The following is a 19129-nucleotide window of genomic DNA, read 5'->3' as shown; positions in this document are numbered from 1 at the left end:
CCTTCAGGCAGGACACTTTCAGGAGGAGGGAAGTGCCTATGTATGTTGAGTGATTGTCCATGAGGCAGCTGGCATGGAGGGTGTCTGTGGCTGCATACACTTGGCAGTGATCCAAACAGGGCTGGCAGCCACAGAGCCTTGACTTTGAGGCTCTCATGGTTGCCAGGGCTTGGTGTATTCACAGGGATGCCTGGGTGGCCAGTGGGGGAAAAGGAAAGACCCTGAAATGGCAAATGCCCAAACCGGCACTGGCCATATACTAGATAGGTGAGGGTGCAGGTACTGGGACTGCAGAGGAATTGCACCGTTGCTGAAAGCTTGACCTTTGGTATCCGCACAGCCTACTGTGGGGGCAGGCATGGGGACTAAATGAGATCAGGTGTACGAAAACCAGAGACCACACCCCTCTCTGGAGCTGTAGTCCCCAGGGGCTGGCCAACTTGTGTCAGGGAGGGAGAGGGATTCACTTTTCAGCCTGGCAATGACTGCTCTCCAGGATGTGTGCCAGGTCTGTAAGAGCACCTGAAAGAACAGCCAGCATCTAGTGGACGTCTCCCAGGAGCCAGGCATGGTCCTACAGGCCCCTGGCTTGGGTCTACCGAGGCCTTGCCCCTGCACCACAATTGTTCCACGTGGGGAGACAGTCTAAGAAGTCTCAGAGAGTGTTATAGTAAATGTCTTTTTTCCTCTCTTAATTGTTTTATTATGGAACTTTTCAAACACTAAAAAAGGGAGGAGTCAACAGTGAGCTCCCATGTGCCCAGTACTGGTGACAGAAAAATCACTAGCTTTCAGGTCTTTTTTTTGTCTCTGCCACTATTTCCTGACCACACCCCCACCCAAGTATTTTAAAGCTAATTTCTGGGACATCCATGATGTCACCCATGACAACTGCACTACACAGCTCTAACAGACAGTATTTTTAAGAAATATAATCACAATTCTATTCTTGTACTCTACAACTCAAATGATATTTCCCTAATATCACCTAAGACCCACTGTGATTCTCCCCAGTTGCCTAAAAACACCATTTTACATTTGGCTGTTTAAAGGAGAATCCAAACAAGGCCAAACATTGCATTGCATTTTTTATGTTTCTTCAAGTATCTTTTCTTTGGAACAGCTCCCTCTCCTTTCCATTTCCTTGGTTTGTTAGAGAAATGGGTTGTTGGTCCTGGAGAATTTCCTACATTGGAATTTAGGAAAATTGTACACTGGGAATTTGGCCAGCAACATCCCTGTAGTGTCATGTAGCATGTTCCTCTATCCTCAGTAGTTCCTGCACCACATGGTGAGAAGCTTGCTCAGGTCTGCATTCAGGTTGTCAGCCTGATCCTTCCCAGTAGGGGGCACTTTCATTTAGCTGGAGGCCTTTGGTGCCTGACCACCCACTTTTGGGCAGTCCAGCCCCATTGTCCATCAGCCTCTCAGCTCGAGGTCCAATCAGCTGTGGAGGACTGTTAGGAAAAGTCAGCTTATCCTGTACATTTTCCCTCTGTTAACTGTGGGTCTTGCACAAAGTATTTTCCTCATCGGTGACTTGGTTGTGCAGACCTTTCTGTTCATTATCAACAATATTTACCTGTACTTTTTCCTTCATCAGCTATAGAAAACATAGGATAAATGTTTTCCTTTTATTTGTCAATTTTCAGAATAATGAGTTGGTACTCTAGACATGCAGAAGTTTCTTGACTTTTTAACTTTTAAAGTATAAGTGTGTGCCACACATTATTTGAGATATACACTAAAAACGTTGTCATTACTTATCTCGAGTTCAAATTTACCTGGAGTCCTCTATTTTTTTAATTGCTGATCTGGCCACTTTAATTGAGGCTGGTGACTGCACTGAACCACAGGGTCTTCCTGACAGCCCAGAGGGAGTGAGGGCGGGGAGGGGTTGTTGGGCAACAGAGACCTGAGCCTCAGCTTGCAGCCCTCCCCTCCATGGCCACTCTCTCTGCTTGTCTGACTTTACTGGAGGCCAGGTCATCTTCCCTGGGGCACTCACCCCCTTCTACCACCTCCCTAGGCCCAGAACGGAGTGTGGATGTGACAGATGTCACCAAGCAGAAGGACTGCAAGATGAAACTGAAGGAGTTTGTGGACTACTACTACAGCACCAGCCGAAGGCGGGTCCTCAGCCTCACCAGTCTTGAGTTTTCTGACACCAGGTGAGCAGGATGGGTGGGGCCTGGGGCTGGGCTCTTTGCTCCAGGGAGGCACACAAGTGGTAGGTCTCAGGCTGCTTCTTGTCTAAAGTATGAAGGTTATGCATTGTGAACAATTCAAACAGAAAATAAAAAACAGGACACCAACTCCTCTTCTGGTCTGCCCCATCCTGCTCCCCATAGAGAGTCATTGGTAACAGCCTGGACTACTTCCCTCCAGAATACACATGCTCATGTATGACATGCTCGTGTACTTATGGTACACATACACACTGTCTTATGTAGACACGCCCATACACACCCCACCCCTCTGCCATACTGACATGTGCACACATACTTGCGTGCTTGCTCACGTGCCTGCACATATTTTAATCTGCACCTTTAGCACAATGGGATCATGCCCTAGCAGCTGCTCTGCTCCTGCTTTCCCAGCCTTAGCCACCCCACTGTCATCCCCCCACCCTGACCCCCATGTTGGGGCCCTGCCCTTCTGGCTGCTGTTCTCAGGGACAAGGTTCCTGCACTGGGCATCAGGGCTGTCTGGGCCCACCTACTTCCAGGCTTCTGTTGTCAGAGGCTGGTCAGACTCTGGTTCTGCCCCGTGTCTTTATGACCCTGCTCTCTTAGGACCACCTGCTCAGCCCTAGCCACCCACAGCTATGGGGCCCTCTTGCCCCCTCTCAGATCCCCACTGCTCTCCAGCTGGCCCTTGAGAAAGATCTGGTATGCTCTCTACCACAAGGTGTGATTTGATAGTGGTTTAGTGTAAGAACAATTTCACTTTTGCATTATTTCTACCCCACTAATTCTAGAAAGCACACAAGATAACAAAATAGCCCATCTGCAAAAGGTCAGGTGGAAAAAAATGAGTTATCAAAATCCATATTGAGAAATGGAATACAGAACTACCAGGAGCCGTAATGAAATGATATAATTGGATGCTGGGTTTCATTTGCTGAGCTTCCTGACAGTAAAGGCAAAAAGGGAAATAAGATGGATGATTATAGTATCTGGAGAAAACAGCCTCTTATCTTTGTGTTTACAAGAAGGATTTTTCTCCAATGCAGAGTTCTGAAGAGTGGGTTACTTTGGTACCAGAGAACACACTCATGTTGCCATCAACTGGATTGGCCACCTTGGCCAGAGGAATCTTCAGAGAGTGAAAATAGGATGATGGGGCTAGGCCTGGGGTTTCCCCTTGGGCCTCTCAGATCTACCACTTTGCTGGCAGAAAAATATATGGTGCTTCTGGTGTCCTCTGGTCTTGTCCAAGGATAGCTGGGGTGGGGTGGGAGGCATGTACATTTTAGTCCAGACCATTCATAGTCTTGATGCCAGAGTTATTGAATGCCCTGGAGTCAAGTGCAACACCATTTGAGGGGGAGGAAGTATGGTCTCTCTGTTAGCTTGGAGTCACTCAAGAAACCAGACAGATACTCTGAGCTAAGGATCAGGGTTTATTAGCCAGAAATAAGGGAAAGTGGAGCCAACCTAGGGAGGATGGGTAGCCAACCAAGGGAGGTTAAGACTAGCTCGGTTGTTCTTAGGGCATGATTTTTAAGCTCCAAAACCTACCCAGGGTAACTGGTTGGAGTGTCAGAGTCTGATTGGCTAAAGCTGGTTGCTGGGTGCTATTTCTGTTGACCATTGTTCTTGATACACCTCGTCAAGCTCAAGTTAAAGCTGCATCCTGTTATGCCAGATAGGCCGACCCCAGACCCCAATCTTAGCCGGGCATCTGTTTGTCCTGGGTAGGGGTCAGCAGGCAGTTTCTCAGGGAGGCGGTTTCCCAGGCTACAGTTTCCCGTGGGGTAGTTTCCCGCCTGGTGATTTTCCATTCCTCCTAGGCCTACCTAGGTCCACCAGTCTCTGCTTCATTAATGTAGTCTGTCCCCAAAGATGTTATCTGGGGCTGCAATGGCTGGGCCCAACTCCATGGACTGTCTGGGGCTACATTTAAGGCATGCATGGGGGTTTTGTGTCACCAACCCTTTTCTCTGGGCATCTCTGAAGGACTTCAGGGAGCAGCTGGTATTGGCAGCAGGCTGTGTACCTGAGAAGCCAAAAGCAAGGAAAGAAGGACATTTGGGGCCATGAGGGGTGGCAGTGACCCTGCTACTATGTATGGTGCATGGAGGGTCGTGAGCAGCCTAGGCTGGTGAGGCAGGGTCCCTCTCGTGGGGCAGTGCTACTCCTGGACTGTGAAGGGTCTGGGAGGTAGACACAGGTACAGATGGGCAAAGAGGGTTCTCATGGGGGATGGAGATTCTAGTTTGGAAAAAGCCAGAGATTTAAAGAGGAGGGCCAGTGACTAAGGCCATTGAGCTCAGGGCAGCTTGACCTCTGATTTGTGATAGTATCGTAAGGGTGACATGGCCTTCAATGCAGAAATATGCGTATTCCATCCTGTCTCAGGCAGTCAGAACAGAGACCAGCCCTTGAGGCAGCTGAGGTATCACTGCACAGGTGCTACTGAGCCAGACATTCTTAATTTGGTATTGCACATTTTACCCAGGACAGGGACATTTAATTGAAGCAAAGGCTGCCTTCACCTTTTTGCACATTCCCTAGAAGTAAGCTGGCTGGTGTGACAGAGACTGATGTGGCAGAGGATTCCCGGCACCCTGTTGTCAGGGCTGGAGATAAGTGGCTTTTCTTTAGGTGATGCCCTCCTAGATTATATGTGAGAAACGATACTCTCAGCCCCTCATGCCAGCATGGTGTGGACCAACCCAGGAAAATTCCCTTTCCGGGTATCTAAGAAGGGTCTCTGTCCAGGGAAGATGGGCCTCAGGGCTTCTCCACACACATCTTTGGCTGTGGAGACCAGTGTTAGGTACTTGCCATAGCCAAAGCGAGCGTCTGGGCTTGTTCTGCCTTCTGTGAGCCTCAGTTTGCACATCGGTAAGATGAGAACAATGCTGTGTATCCAGAGGCGAGAAATATGTGTGGGACATGTGTCTCAGAGCACTTTTCTTGCCCTTCCGGCGGCATAGCAAACATGGTGATACTGTCCCACCACTGCTGACCCCTCTTCTGTCCCTGCCAGAATGTCTAGCTTTGTGGAGCCGCCTGACATTGTGAAGAAACTGTCCTGGGTAGAAAACTACTGGCCCGATGATGCATTGCTGGCCAAGCCCAAAGTGACTAAGTACTGCCTGATCTGTGTGAAGGACAGCTACACCGACTTCCACATTGACTCTGGGGGTGCGTCCGCCTGGTACCACGTGCTCAAGGTGAGCCTTGGGGGCTCACCCCACCTTTGCCAGATCACTGTTGGTCTTCAAAAATGTCTGTAGTCTTCACAAGCCCTAATGGTGGCTGACACATGGAAGGATGAGAGATAAGATGTTTTCCCCCCTCGAGGTGTGGGGGTTAGGAACACCTTAAGACCAATCTAACGTGCATGTGTTGCCTTTTTGTAAAAACTGAGACTCGTGAGGCAATCAGAAGAGGCCCACCAGAGTGGTGACAGAGTGCCCAGTGCCACTCTTATCTAGAGAAGGGACAGCAGTGTAGGAAAGAATTCCCGAAGGGGAGTTTGCCCCATTGTCCCCCCTGCAAAGGAGTGTGAGGGATGGGCCAGGCGGTGGGGCCAGGCTTCAACTGCATCTGAGTGGCAGGGTGGGCTGGGGCTCCCTGGCCAGGGGCAGATAGAGAAGTGAGGGGAAAAGGAAGATGTGAAAACAAACAATAAAGGAGACCCTGAGCTTTGGGTTCAGCTGCTTCGCCTAGGTCTCTCCAGACTGAGCAAGTCCATCCTGCTTGTCCCTTAGTCTGTCTGCCCCGAGAGTGAGGAGCTCCATGTCTCCTGGCCCTGGTTTCAGCGTAAGGTCTGCCAGGGCTTGGCAGTGGGGCCTTCTGCCATCTCCAGCTGAGACACGAACCTCTCCTGTAATTCAGGAACCAATGGGGTCACAGCTTTGTTTCCCCTTGGCACACAATGTATTCCTATCGCTGCAGTTGTGGTCTGTGGGGTGACAAGGGTGCCCTGACCATGCCTAGAACCTTCTGAACACGCCGACTTATGAATTGTAAATCACATGTGGCTCCCGTGTTTCAGAAATGGCAGGCCTGGGCAGGATGGTGTTCAAGCCAGGACCCAGCATGAGGACCCCAGCATCCCCAGGGCATGGTGGGCTCTGCCCCTCCAGGATCCCTAGGACATGGCAGGCTCTGTCCCCCAGCATCCCCAGGACATGACAGGCTTTGCCCATGCCCCAGCACCTCTGGTTATGGCAGGCTCTATCACTTCATTCATGGCACGTGGCAAGCTTTGCCAATGGCCTCTCATTGGCAGGGGGAGAAGATTTTCTATCTCATCAAGCCAGCTTCCGCCAACATCTCCCTGTATGAGCGCTGGCAGTCGGCCTCGAACCACAGTGAGATGTTCTTTGCTGACCAGGTGGACAAATGCTACAAATGTACCCTCAAGCAGGGCCAGACACTCTTCATCCCCTCAGGTGAGTACCTTGTCCCCATGTCACGTCCCCACCACTGGGATCTGCCCTGAAAGGGCACATCCTGGCTGTCTGCTGCCTTGTTCTGGGGCAGGCCTGTTGTTCAGTCATCGCTGGGATCACCTCGGGCCAAGAGCCCTTGCAGCTTCCAGCCTGGCTGTGCTCATAGAAGCTGAGCCGAGGGCATGAGGTTGTGTGGGCACCCCAAGAGCCCAGCCTTGCCATCTGAGATGGCTGTTCGCTGATCTTGACATTTCAGACATAGAAGGAAGAAGCAGGACATGAGTAGATAGATGCCCTTTATATGTGTCACTTTGCTTCACCGATAAGTATTTCACCATCTCTGAAAGACTTTCTTTAAAAAATAGCATAATTACAATAGTGTCATCACACCTTGCAAATGAAGTTAACAAGCCCTTACTTTCAGTGAACAGCCATTTGATGCTCATATTTTCTTACCGTCATCCCTGGAGGCCTCATGGTTCCATTGATGTGTGTGCCTCTGAGTCTTTCTTGAACTAGGTACCCCCTACACCACACCTGGTTCCCACAGTCAGTTGTTTTCCCGGGTCTGGCCTGGGCTCCATCTCTGAGCATGATGTAAGGATGAACCCAGCTCTCCAAGGAGATGTGACAGCCCTGCGTTGTCATCTTCTGCCCCTGCATGTGGAGATCGGGGGTGATTGGCAGTCTGACCCTGGTTGGTCTGACCAAGTCCCCTAAGCTCGCAGGCCTGAGTTCCCCCGTCTGTACTGTTCAGGGCTGGATTGACCAGACTGGGCCAGCTCGGACACGGTCTCCTTCCTGGAGGGCACACCCACTCAGAACACGAGGCCAGGCCAGAGCTCCTGCCATGGGTATCAGGTGGACAGGGGCACTGAGCCCATGCTGGCCAGAGACAGGCCAGGCAGCCTCCAGAGCCTGGCGTAAGAACGCCGTGAAGGGCTAGCCACATCTGTCTCCCCCAGGCTGGATTTATGCCACACTCACGCCCGTGGACTGCCTGGCCTTCGCGGGACATTTCCTCCACAGCCTGAGTGTGGAGATGCAGATGAGGTAGGGCCATACCTGCCCCCGGGCTCCACCAGGCAGGGTCTCCACCATCATTATGATGCCACCTCCCCTGAGTGGCTGGGCCTCCATCACTGTGGGAAGGAGAAGGAGATGGGCCCTTAAGGTGCCTAGTCTCTGGACAGCCTCCATGGCCCGTGGTGGCTTTGGACTGAATTGAAAGGCTGAGCTGCCTTTCCCACAGGCACTGACCCAGGGCGATCCCCTGTTCACCTCTCCGTGCAGGGTCTAGCAGGGGGGCCTGAGTGGGCTTGGCCTCGGTGTGGCCTTGTCTGGCCATACTTGGGGTGGGCTCACCCTCCTCTAGTGCCCCTTGCTCAGGACTCATTGCACGAAGTATTTCTTTGCTGTTGCTTCCAGAGCATATGAAGTGGAAAGAAGGTTGAAACTGGGCAGCCTGACTCAGTTTCCCAACTTTGAAACCGCCTGCTGGTACATGGGAAAGCACCTGCTGGAGGCCTTCAAAGGTGTGTTCTGGCATCTTTGCCTACAGCTTTGGGTCATGTTTGTGTGTGGAGCTCAGGGACATCAGGACGGGGAACAGTTCTACCCTCATGCAACAGGGCAGCTGGGCCCTGGGGAAGGCTGACCACTACCTTCAGGGAGCTCAAGTCCCCTCAGCTCCCAGGCCTTGGTCCCTATCTGTTCCTGTGGGGCTGGAGTGGACTGTTGCCTGTAGGAGCCCTCTGGGGTTCCAGAAAAAGTGCTGACCATGTGTTTCCCGGGTCCTGCTTGGTGTCTGTAGCTTCATGTGGGTACTGACAGGGCTCAGTTGGGATAATCCAGAGGCCTAGGGGTCTGACTAGCCCCGGGCCACCAGCTGAGGGACGCCTGAGGCATCCCCACCGTATGGCTGGGTGTGCATGTCAAGGTCACATGGAGGGCCCATGGGAAGCAGAAGGCTTCATAGAGTCTCTGACTTCTGAGAACAAGGCACCCTCAGCCCTGGCCCTGCTAGTAACGCCTTAGGTATCAGTACTAGCACCCACCCTGAGGTCCAAAGATTTTCTGCAGCCTTGTGAGGAAACTGGAGAAGCCTTGCTTTGATGCTCTCCTTTTCCAGCAGTGCCCAACTGGAAGCTGCTCTTCTGAGCAGAGTGGAGCCGACCTACTGGGATCCTCTGGACTTTGGCTCTGGTTTGAGAAGAGAAAGCTAAAAATGGTTCTTAACCTGGGGGGCTGGTCAGGTTTCAGTGACATTTGTCCATTGAACCCCAAATTCAGAGCTCTGAGCTGTGTCTTGGCAAAGGGTGTGCTCTGAGCTGGGGGCTTGGTGGGCACTGGGGTGGGGAAGTGTGGGTGCAGCCACAATGGGCACTGACCTGGGACCTGAGAGTCCAGGGTGGCTTCTGGCCAGTCGAGCCATGCTGGGGCATCCCAACGACATTCTGCCTCATGTCCTCCTCTGGGAAGGATGACAGCATAGCTCTTTGGGGTCAAGAAGACTCAGGGAGCTGCCTCCTGCCAGGCAAACTTGGTTACCTGGTAGTGTCAGAGCTCTTCAGCAGAGGTGGCAAATGCTCTGTCCCTTTTCTATGGGGCTGGCCTTGGCCCCCAAGGGTGTCTTTGAGATGGGCCCCAACAGGAACCAGACCCCTCTCCCCAGAGTCCCTCAGCTGTGCGGTGGTGACGTGAAAGTGGGAATCAAAAAGCACCAAGGGATGCTTGGTGTGGAGCGCCACCCTGACCGCTTGCTGAAGTGGTCCAGGGACCAGGGAGAGCCAGGCCACTTGTGTGGGAGGATGGTGGCCAGTTTTGTCTGGACGGGTGTCCACCAAGTTCCAAGAGGAACCGTTGGCAGTTGGCCAGGTGGCAGTGGGTGGAGGCCTCTGGAAAGTCCAGCCCTGAGCAGTGTCTTCATTCCTACCCTTACCCCACCCTAGGTGTGAAGTTGCCTGTGGGCCGTGTGGGTGAGGATGGGTGGGTGCCCACCTGAGGAAACCTTTCTGTCTCTCCCAAGGTTCTCACAAATCTGGGAAGCAGCTGCCCCCTCATTTAGTTCAAGGAGCTAAAATTCTCAACGGTGCTTTCAGATCATGGACAAAAAAGCAGGTAGGGAAGCCTGCCAGACATAACCCTGGTGATGGCAGGTGGTGGGCCATTCCAGGGTTTGTCCTTCTTTTCATGGAAATTAGTATTTGAAGAACAGGTGGGTGCCACCAGTCCAGGTCAAACACCTGGGTCAGGGCGGGGTGGGGCCACATGGAAGCAGGAGAGCCCTTCATCCTGGAGCCTGGCCTAGAGGGTAGGGGCTGGGTGGCCTGGGGATTCAGTGGGAGGCAGACTGGTGGTAGAGACACCACTGAGTGAACCCTTAGTGGTCAGGGAGCAGGAAGATTCTGAGCAGCTGCTGAATGGACGACTAATTGTTGGGCTCTGGACAGGAGAGCTTGGATGCCCTCTCAGCCTTTCCTGGCCCAGACATCAGCTTGACCCAGCTTTGCCCTATAACAAGGGCAGGCCCTTCCCTGTGTGACCCCTCCCTCCCCCCGCAGTAGCACTGTCCTGTGCCCCTCGTGTCTCCCTAGTAGCACTGTGCTGGGCCCCTCTCTTATCCCCTGCAGTGACATTGTCCTTTCCCCCACAGCCCCTGCAGGTGAATGCTCACACCTTCACTAGCACCCAAGCAGCCATGTTTTTCCCATGAGAGCAGCTTGAAACTTCCCTTGACATTTTTGCCTGGATTGTTGGTACAGAGAGAGGATGGGGCCCAATCAGCCTCAGGCACTCTCTGGGGCAGTGTCCCAGTCAGGGGAGCGAGCACTGTCTGAGCAGGCCCTGCAGGAGGTTTTAAGGGTTGGGGCTGATGGAGTGGGTTGACCATTGCCCTCCCAGTGCTGTCTCTGGCTTTAAGGCTTGGAGTGAGCAGTGCAGGGTGTCCCTTTCACTTCATTTCACCTAGGGGGCCAGGAGGCCCCCCAAGTAGCCTTGTGCTCAGGAAGAACAGACAGCCCACATTCACTCCTTGGCTGGTGATAGCTTTGGGTACCTTGTCCTCTCTAGGACTCAGTTTCTCCATTTATCGAGTGGGGTCATGGTAGAGCTTTCTTGTCAGGGCAGTGACTAGCTGGAGTGGGCGAATTTCTCCAGGACCCCATGCAGCTATTCCAAGCCCATGGCAGCCCCTGCCCTAAGTCTGTCCAAGCAGCAGTGGGTCCTGGGTCAGTAGACAGGCAGGGCCTGGAGGGAAAGAGGTTAGTTGGGAGTCAGAGAGGCTGAGCATGCTTGGGTCCCTGTGGGTGGGAGGGGGAGTGGTGGAGGAGTGTGGGCATCCTCACCCAGACTCAGTGGCTGACCTGTTCACCCTGCGCATGGCTGTCCTGCAGGCTTTGGCAGAGCATGAAGACGAGCTTCCAGAGCACTTCAAACCCTCGCAGCTCATCAAAGACCTCGCCAAAGAGATCCGGCTCAGTGAGGTAGGGCTGACTGCTGAGGCCCACTGACCCTGTTTGTGGGAGGCCTCTGTCTTCTCTGACCGTCCCAGAGCTGCCTGCCAGGGAAGGCCACATGGGGCACCTGTAAGATGTGGACTCAGACTCTTAGGTCCCTGTGACAGGCTGTCATCTCCTGGCAGGAGTTTAAGGAGTGAGAGATCGAATGGAGGCTCCTGGTGGGGGTGGGGAAGGACGAGCCCAGCCCCTTCAGCAGTACCCACCAAGGAGGTAGAGGGGTCAAGTGGCTGATAATGTAGATGAATGTGGCCCTGGCTTATAGATGGTGTGGGCGGGTATGGGCATGTCACACAGATGGTGACAGATGTGAGCATGCCACACATGGTGTAGATGGGTGTGTCTGTGTCACATGGATGGTATAGAAGGATATGAGTGTTTAACGCATGAATGATGTGGGATTAGGTGTGCCCATGTCACATGGACAGTGTACATTAATGTGCCCATATCACACGGATAGTACAGACAGATGTGATTGTCTCACACAGATGATGTAGTATAGATGTGAACGTGTCAACAATGGTGTAGACAGATGAAAGTGTGTCACACAGATAGTGTAGAAGGATTTGCCCATGACATATGGGTGATGTAGATGGATGTGCTGTGTCACGTGAATGGTATAGATGGACAGGAGTGTATGACACAGATAGGATAGCACGTCACAGGATTATATAGTTGGATGTGACTGTGTCTCACAGTGGTGTATTTGGATACTCCTTTTCTGCTTGAGTGTCTCCCGTGGCCTGGGGCCATGAGCCCCTTCTGGCAGGAAGTGTTGGTTACTTCTTTCTCTCCTTTCCCCAGAATGCCTCCAAGGCCACCAGACCAGAAGTGACTGCAGCCATCTCCTCCAATGAGGTCTGTTTTGGGGACCGAGAAAAGGAAGAGCCCCCATCCCCCATTGAGGCCAGCCCTCCTCGGTCCTTCCTGGAGAAAGTGTCCAAAAAAAAGACTCCCAAAACCATGAAGATGCCCAAGCCATCCAAAGTCCCCAAACCCCCAAAGCCCCCCAAGTCCCTGAAGTCCCCCAAATCGCTGAAGCTCAAGGATGGGGGCAAGAAGAAAGGGAAGAAGAGTAGGGGATCAGCTTCGCCTACCATCCCCAACCTGGACCTGTTGGAGGCCCACACCAAGGAGGCACTGACCAAGATTGAGCCACCCAAGAAGAGCAAAGTGGGTGGCCTTGACCTCCCCACCTGTAGTCAGTGGGCCTGTAGACACCTCTAGGGGCCAAGACTGTGGGGTGGAGCTGGGCTGCCATGTTCTTATACTAGAGACCCAGGGCAGATGGGTTCTGCCCCAAGCTTGGAATGGTGGCCAGTTCAGGAGAGGCCCTCACGAGGAAGGCAGCCGTGTCTGTTCTGGGACAGGGTAGCAACACAGAGGGTCACCTGGGGGATGAGCTGGCTGAGTTTCCCTGTGGCCCAGGCATTGGCTGGGATCTGAATGTGGGTTAGGCACCAAGTGGAGGGCAGCGGAGAAGCAGGAGGGGCCCAGCAATGGGGCCTGGTTGCCTGGAGGATCTGAGCCCCTGTAGTGAGAGAGGTGGGTCTGGTCCTGAGGACCCACCAGTATAATCAGAGGGTCTTAAATATGGGCCTCAGGGATCATGAGTTTCTGGGACCAGTGCTTGTTGAGTGATTTGTTGCTAGTGGGAGGCTGTTAAGCTTCCAGGAGGTTGGCAACCACCGGAGGCTGGCTTCTAGGAGGTGGCTAGTGTTGTAGGGCAGCAGTGGGGTATACTGGTTTTCCCTTCCTCAAGGCGAAGAGGGTAGATAAACAAATGAATAGATAGATGGATGGAAGGGAGGAAGGGGGGAGGGAGGAATGGAGCCTGGAATGAGGGTAGATGGATGGGTGGGTGGATGGATGGGTAGGTGGATCAATGGGTGGGTGGGTGAATAGTGGATGGATAGGTGGGTGGGTGGGTGGGTGGATAGATGGGTGTATGGTGAATGTATAATAGAGAGAGATTGGTGTGTAGATGGGTAGTGGGTTAGTGGTTGGTGGATGGGTGGGTGGGTAGATGGCTAGCAGATGGTTAAATGAGCTGCTGCACATGGGCCAAGAAGAGAGAGGGTCTCTATGGCTCTTGTTTTGTCCTGTAGCCTGAGGTAGCCCCACTGCCCTCCCATGTCCCCTGTTGGGTCATGGCTGCTGTTTTCTAGGCCACAAAGAGTGTCCTGAGTGTGCCTAACAAGGAGGTAATCAGCTCACAGAATGATGTGGAGAGGCTGGAAATCCGAGAGCAAACTAAGAGCAAGTCAGAGGCCAAGTGGAAGTACAAGGTGAGATGTGTGCTTGCGGGTGTGCTCTGCACCTGTGTGTTCGCATGTGCATGGTGGTAAATGAGTCTACTTTCAGGGAAGTCTGCATTCATGAGAGAGGTGGTCTGTGGGGCATGTGTGGGCTTGATATTATGAGGAGAGGTGCACACCTATGCAGCTAGCTGTGTGTGTGTTCTTGTGGGGCATGTGCAAGTGTGTGTCCACCTGTCCCCAGTAGGTGGTGCTGTGAAGATCCAGGTATGTGTGTGGCCTTGGAGGGGGCCACCTCCTATGGAATTGTGGGAGTATCCTGGCCTAAGAGGCTGAGATTGTTGCCCTTTGAGTTGACTGATGGCATTTCCCTCCTTCACCCAGCCCTGGCTTGAGCTCACACTCCCAGGGCAGTGTCCCACGGCAGTGTCCCAGGGCAGGTCCTGCAGGCCCATGGAGCCCCAAATGACATGTTAGGAGGGAGGAAGCTGGCTGGTTCCACTGCCTCTGCCCGTTGACATTCTGTGTGGGACTTAAGGATGGTCCTGGGTTTGCTTTTCAGAACAGCAAACCTGACTCTCTGTTGAAGATGGAGGAAGAGCAGAAGTTGGAGAAGCCTCCTACATCAGGGAACAAGGACACCAAATTCTCATTTTCCTTCTCAAACAAGAAACTTCTGGGGTATGTGATGCTCATGACAGGAGGGGTTGGTCCTACTTGCATCACAGTCACATACATGCACCATGCTCACCCTCCCCAAACACATCACATACACACAATCTCCTGGGGGTGAAGCCCCCCTCATCACTAGACTGACATCACTAGGAATGTCCCTTATGGGAGCCACAGGCAGATCTCTTCTCTACCTCCTAAGTTAATACTTTGTGTGTATGTGGGGGCGGTGGGGGGGGGGGCGGGCGGCAGCAGTGTGTGGTAGCAGGGATGGGGAGAGCATGATTAGGTGGATGTAAGCCAAGTGGCTGTCCTAGGTTGTTACAGAGGATGTACGGGGGTCAGAGCCCTGGCCTTAGAGCCCAGAAGCCAGTGGTGAGGACGTAGGGTCAGTGTGAACCCAGTACTCTCAAATCTACCTAAAATATGACTGTAACAGGGATCGTGGGTCCTTGTATGTCCAAAGGAGTCAGGAGGGCTTCCCAGAGGAGATGGAGCTGAGCTAAGACATTGGGATGCCCAGCCTGGGAGGGGGTGTGTGTGTCCGTGTGTTTGGGTGCCAGACTGTGGAACTGATCTGTACTGGCTGACCAGCATGGCAGCTCTGCCCAGTGTGAGGTGTAAGGGATGTGGCCTCACACCCACTGAGAAGTCTCTCACTGGCAATGGTCCCACAAGTTGCTTGCTGAGTCAGAAGTCCAAGTTGGGTGCCCTGAAGCCAGGAAACAGATACATCCCAGTGGGAATGGAGTAACTTTTCTTTGGTGGGCCTGTTTCTCCATCTGTGAAATGGGCGTTAAAGGCCATTTCCAGGTGGTAGAGGAATGGGGCGGGCCAACATCTGGTGACTAGGCCTGTTTTTCAGGCCCGTTATTCTGAGGAACTCCTGGCAACGTGCTGAGGCTGCTCAGCGAGCAGGTGGGATGGATCTGGTCTGTGGGGCCCTGTTGCCCTGACTTTATGGCTCTGAGCATGTTGTTGATTTTCCTGGGCTCCTGGAGAGCTTTTAAATGTCATAAACTTTATGACCCACTGTGCTGCAGAGAGTTTAGAAATGGAGGAGAGTAAGGTGGTCATGACTCTCTACCCACATGTACCTGTGTGTATGTATATGGGATGTTCGTGTGTGTTGTATGTTGTGTTATCTGGTTCATACCCACATCCAGCAGGCTGATGGTCAGCCTCTGTTTTCTGTGGTTGGGAATTGGACCTGTACCCTGGGAACTGCAGATATTTCTGCCCCAGCCTCCTGGTCCCACTGCCGAGCATGTGCCCAGGTCCTGAGCCAATAGGGAAGCCATAGCCAAAACATTGGGGCAGCCCAAAGGAAGACCATGCTGCTCCAGTGGCCAGGGTGGGGCAGTGAGGGGCACACCCTGAAACAGCCCAGGGAGGGGCCTTGCACTGGGAAAGAAGGCTGGGCCCCCACCTCACGGGCTGTGCACTGTTCTTACCTGGGTCCATGGCATCCGGGAGGAAGGATTGGGAGGTGTTCATCCTGACTGCTGATTCTCTGAGGCCCATGGCAGGGTGCTGAGGGCACTGGCCAAGCCATGTGGACCCCCACTGACCAGCCCACTTCTGTTCCAGCTCCAAGTCCCTCAAACCGCAGTCAAGCCCAGGGGTGTTTGGGGCCTTGCAGAACTTCAAGGAGGACAAGCCCCAGCCCATTCGGGATGAGTATGAGTACGTGTCAGATGACGGAGAGCTCAAGATTGACGAGTTCCCCATCAGGAGGAAGAAAAATGCCCCGAAGAGGGACTTGTCCTGTGAGTTGGGGGGATATGAGGAGGGGCAGACCCAGCCCTGTAGGGCCATCCTGGAGCGGGCAGGTGTCAGGCATGGCTGGCCGGGGCCAACCTCCCAAAGCCACCGCCAACTCCTGTCTGCTCTGGTCTCAGTCTTACTAGACAAGAAGGAGCCACTGCCCACACCCGTTATGAAGCCAAAGCTGGACTCGGCACTCTACAAGGTGAGCACTATTTGAGTTCCCGAGACTGTGGCCTATATGCTTACTGCTTGGAGTGCAAAGGGTCATCTTTGTGCCCTACCCTTTTCTTGGAGTTTTTGTGGGAAGGCTTGACTGGGCTCCAGAGTGTGGATATGAGCCCAAGGCCCGGAACAGGAGGGACAAAAGCTGGTGCAGGGTGTGCAGGGTCTGTGGGTCTGTGTAAGTGGTGGGACCTCGGGAGGGCCCAGCTAGACCTGCCATGACAATAATGCATCGTCTTGATGCTGAGGACAGGGTGCGGGGGAAAGTGGGGCTGGGCCTGCTGGGGGATGAAGTTAGAAAATCTATTAGGCTTGGTCCAGCCAGGACATGTTTGCTGTCTCCTGGGAGGCTGGGGCCTACATAGGGGTCACCTGCTGCCTGGGGAGCTGTGGGATGTCCCCTTAGAGTCACCTGCCAGGGGCTGTTACATGGGACCCTTGGTGTAGATAACATCTTCCTGCCCACTCCTCGTCTGAGCACAGGGGCTCCTTTGTATCTGTGCTCGATATTGGGCCTCTGGTGTAAGGTTCTGGGGACCAGGCTTCCTCTGAGGAACAGTACTAGGAGTGATGGCACTCTGTAATTGGTATACGGGGCTTTCCATGATCCCAATGGAAAGCTCCAGCACCCACACCAGGGAGTGTCTGCCCAGCCAGCCTCATGTGCTCCTGACAGGACAGGCTCTTAAAATTTTTTTAAACTTTTTTCTTGTCAAGGGGAGCAGTAGGTTTGTCCACCCCACCCCCCAGCCCTGTTCTGATTGGCTCCCTATCCCCACAGCCGAGTGATGACTCCTCAGATGAGGGCTCCCTTCGAATTGACACAGACAGCAAGCCAACCCGAAATGCCAGAGTGAAGAAGGATGGCGGGGGCTCAGCCGCAGGCATCCTAGACCTGCTGCAGGCCAGCGAGGAGGTGGGCGCACTTGACTACAACCCCAACAGGTAGGCCTGCACCCAGGGGTAGCCACGGGGTGTGGGTGCTTCCACATGGGCCATGCAGGTGTTTGAAGTGGGGCTCTGTTGCCCAAGGCAGTTTGCATGCAGGGGGCTCTGAGGGCCCATGTCTCAGGGCCCAGGTAGCCAAAGTAGGACCCCTGCCTGGCAGAGGTGGTTCCAGATAGTCAGAGGTGGGTGTTTGCTGGCCATGAAGGTCCTGCATGTCTGCAGATGTTCTAATTGAGGGCCCAGAGCTCTAAGGGACAGAGGCTACTACTCCCCTCCATAGTTCCTGATACCTGGGCAGGGAGGCAGCTGAAGAGTGACTTGGGGTGGGAACTATGGCAAGAGAAGTTGAGGGGACCCTGTGGGGAAACAGTGCCAGGCCTGGCACATGCCAGGTGTCAGGGCTGCTCCAGGCTGGGACATCCAGCCATCCCTTTTTTGTCACTTCCCAAATGCGATAAAAATAATGTAAGAAAATTTCCATGGTGTGCGCCCCATATGCAAATCAAGGACAATCAGAAGCTCCTTCTGGGATCCAAAGCTTCTTTCTCTGCAGACACATCACCCCAAGGCACAGGAGACAGTGACTTCAGAGCACATGGACTTGAGAACCTGCACCCTAAGGGGCTCGATTGACATTAATGAGGGTGGAGGGAGGGCAGACTGTCCTGGAGACCAGATGTGCAGCCTGTTCAGCTGTGTCAGGAGCCCACTCACAATGGTGTGGATGCTGTTCTGTCTTGGAGGCTCCAAGATTCTGGGCAGACATGGTCAAGGTCGGTGGGCTCATCTCAGGCCAGATGGCCCTCCCTGCCCAGGCTTGCTCAGCTTAATCCCCTGATTCAAGAAAAATGGATTGATATGGGCTTTGAATTGAATGAAGGGCTGGGGCTTGTTTCTCTCTCAATCCCAGTTAAATTTTGTTTTTAAGCATTTCAGCCAATTTTTTTTTTTACATGGAATTGCTACAAGTACCACTGACAGAGAAGTGAGGAGTTGGGGCCTGTGCCCCTTCTGGCCTCCCACTTGGGCACCTTAGCCACCATGGGGGTGGCTCCCCTTCTAGTTCTCAAGACAGCAGCAGACTTCTGCTGCATACATGAGGAAGTTGAGGCCCAGGCAGCTCACTGGAGGCCACACTGCTAGGAGGCAGCAGAGCGGGGACCAGAGTATCTGTCTGCCTGATGACAGAGCCCAAGTGGAGGGGGCTAGGCAGGTTGACCATGCAGGGTGGTGACTTCCTGTCCAGAGTGACTTGGCCTGAGGAAGGTAGGGCCCATGTGACCTGTGTGGTTCCTTCTCTGCCCCCTGGGTCTGTCCTCCACACATTCCCCTTTGCCTCTGAGTTTGTGTTTCCAGAATTGAGGTCCCAGGGCTGTGTGAGTCTGTGGAGGCCACATATCAGGCCCATCTTAGACAGAGGGACTCTTAGGAGGTGGATTAGGGCTTGATTAAAAGGGCTCTTGCTAATCAAATGGCCATGTTTTCATTCACAAATTACTATTTTTTGTGTGGTGTTACATCCTCTCATGGGAGTGGATGCAGGTTCCTTGGGCAGCTTTAAGTGGTTTCTGTGGGTGTAAAACCTAAGCCACTCACTGCAGAGCCCTGGGCTTTCTCCAGGAGGAAAGGTCTGGCTGTGGGCCCTGTCCTGGAGGGCACCAGTGCCCAGGGTCGGCTCCATGCCCTTTTGGGGTACCTTTTTCTGAGGAGCACTGACTGGCCAACACTTCAGTAACTGGTTGACACTCAGACCCAGGAGAGGAGTCCTAGACATCCTGTGCTCCTGCAAGGTCCAGGAAGAGACTCCTGGGAGGAGGACAGACGGGCAGGTGCCCAGGATTCTCATGCGGCTGGAAACACAGGTGCTTCAGCTTAGGCTCCTGACTAACCTGGACAGGCCAACCTCAAGGAGGGCCACTGGTGTGTGGATATACTGCTGACTGCTCTGCGGATGCTCACACACAGGTTTGCCTCTCACGCCCACACACTGCCCACCTGCCTGCTGAGTCGCCCCCCTCAGCCTGCCACAAGCAATTCTTCTCTGGAGTCTTCCATTTGGAGTGTAGGTCAGTTTTTGATGGTCCATTTGCTCTGTTTTAAGTACTTGCTAT

The 19129-nt window shown here is 53.4% G+C and overlaps 1 protein-coding gene across 4 annotated transcripts in view; it reads left to right on the top strand.

Moving 5' to 3' along the window:
- PHF2 (PHD finger protein 2) overlaps positions 1-19129 on the top strand; it is a 90555-nt gene that overhangs the window by 61884 nt on the left and 9542 nt on the right. For all 4 annotated transcript variants that reach the window (XM_037056226.1, XM_037056227.1, XM_037056228.1 and 1 more), the window contains 13 exons: positions 2030-2171; positions 5218-5404; positions 6469-6631; positions 7597-7684; positions 8060-8166; positions 9660-9751; positions 11026-11115; positions 11953-12321; positions 13317-13436; positions 13969-14087; positions 15669-15847; positions 15980-16050; positions 16852-17015. In XM_037056226.1, coding sequence (XP_036912121.1) covers positions 2030-2171; positions 5218-5404; positions 6469-6631; positions 7597-7684; positions 8060-8166; positions 9660-9751; positions 11026-11115; positions 11953-12321; positions 13317-13436; positions 13969-14087; positions 15669-15847; positions 15980-16050; positions 16852-17015 — 1891 coding nt within the window. The remainder of the gene's footprint in view (positions 1-2029; positions 2172-5217; positions 5405-6468; positions 6632-7596; positions 7685-8059; positions 8167-9659; positions 9752-11025; positions 11116-11952; positions 12322-13316; positions 13437-13968; positions 14088-15668; positions 15848-15979; positions 16051-16851; positions 17016-19129) is intronic.

The sequence above is a fragment of the Sturnira hondurensis genome, unplaced genomic scaffold, assembly GCF_014824575.4.
Source record: "Sturnira hondurensis isolate 20B ecotype Veracruz unplaced genomic scaffold, ASM1482457v3 Scaffold0008860, whole genome shotgun sequence".
Lineage (NCBI taxonomy): Eukaryota > Metazoa > Chordata > Mammalia > Chiroptera > Phyllostomidae > Sturnira > Sturnira hondurensis.
The sequence above is the reverse complement of the archived record's forward strand: the minus strand, read 5'-3'. Positions and strand labels throughout refer to the sequence as shown.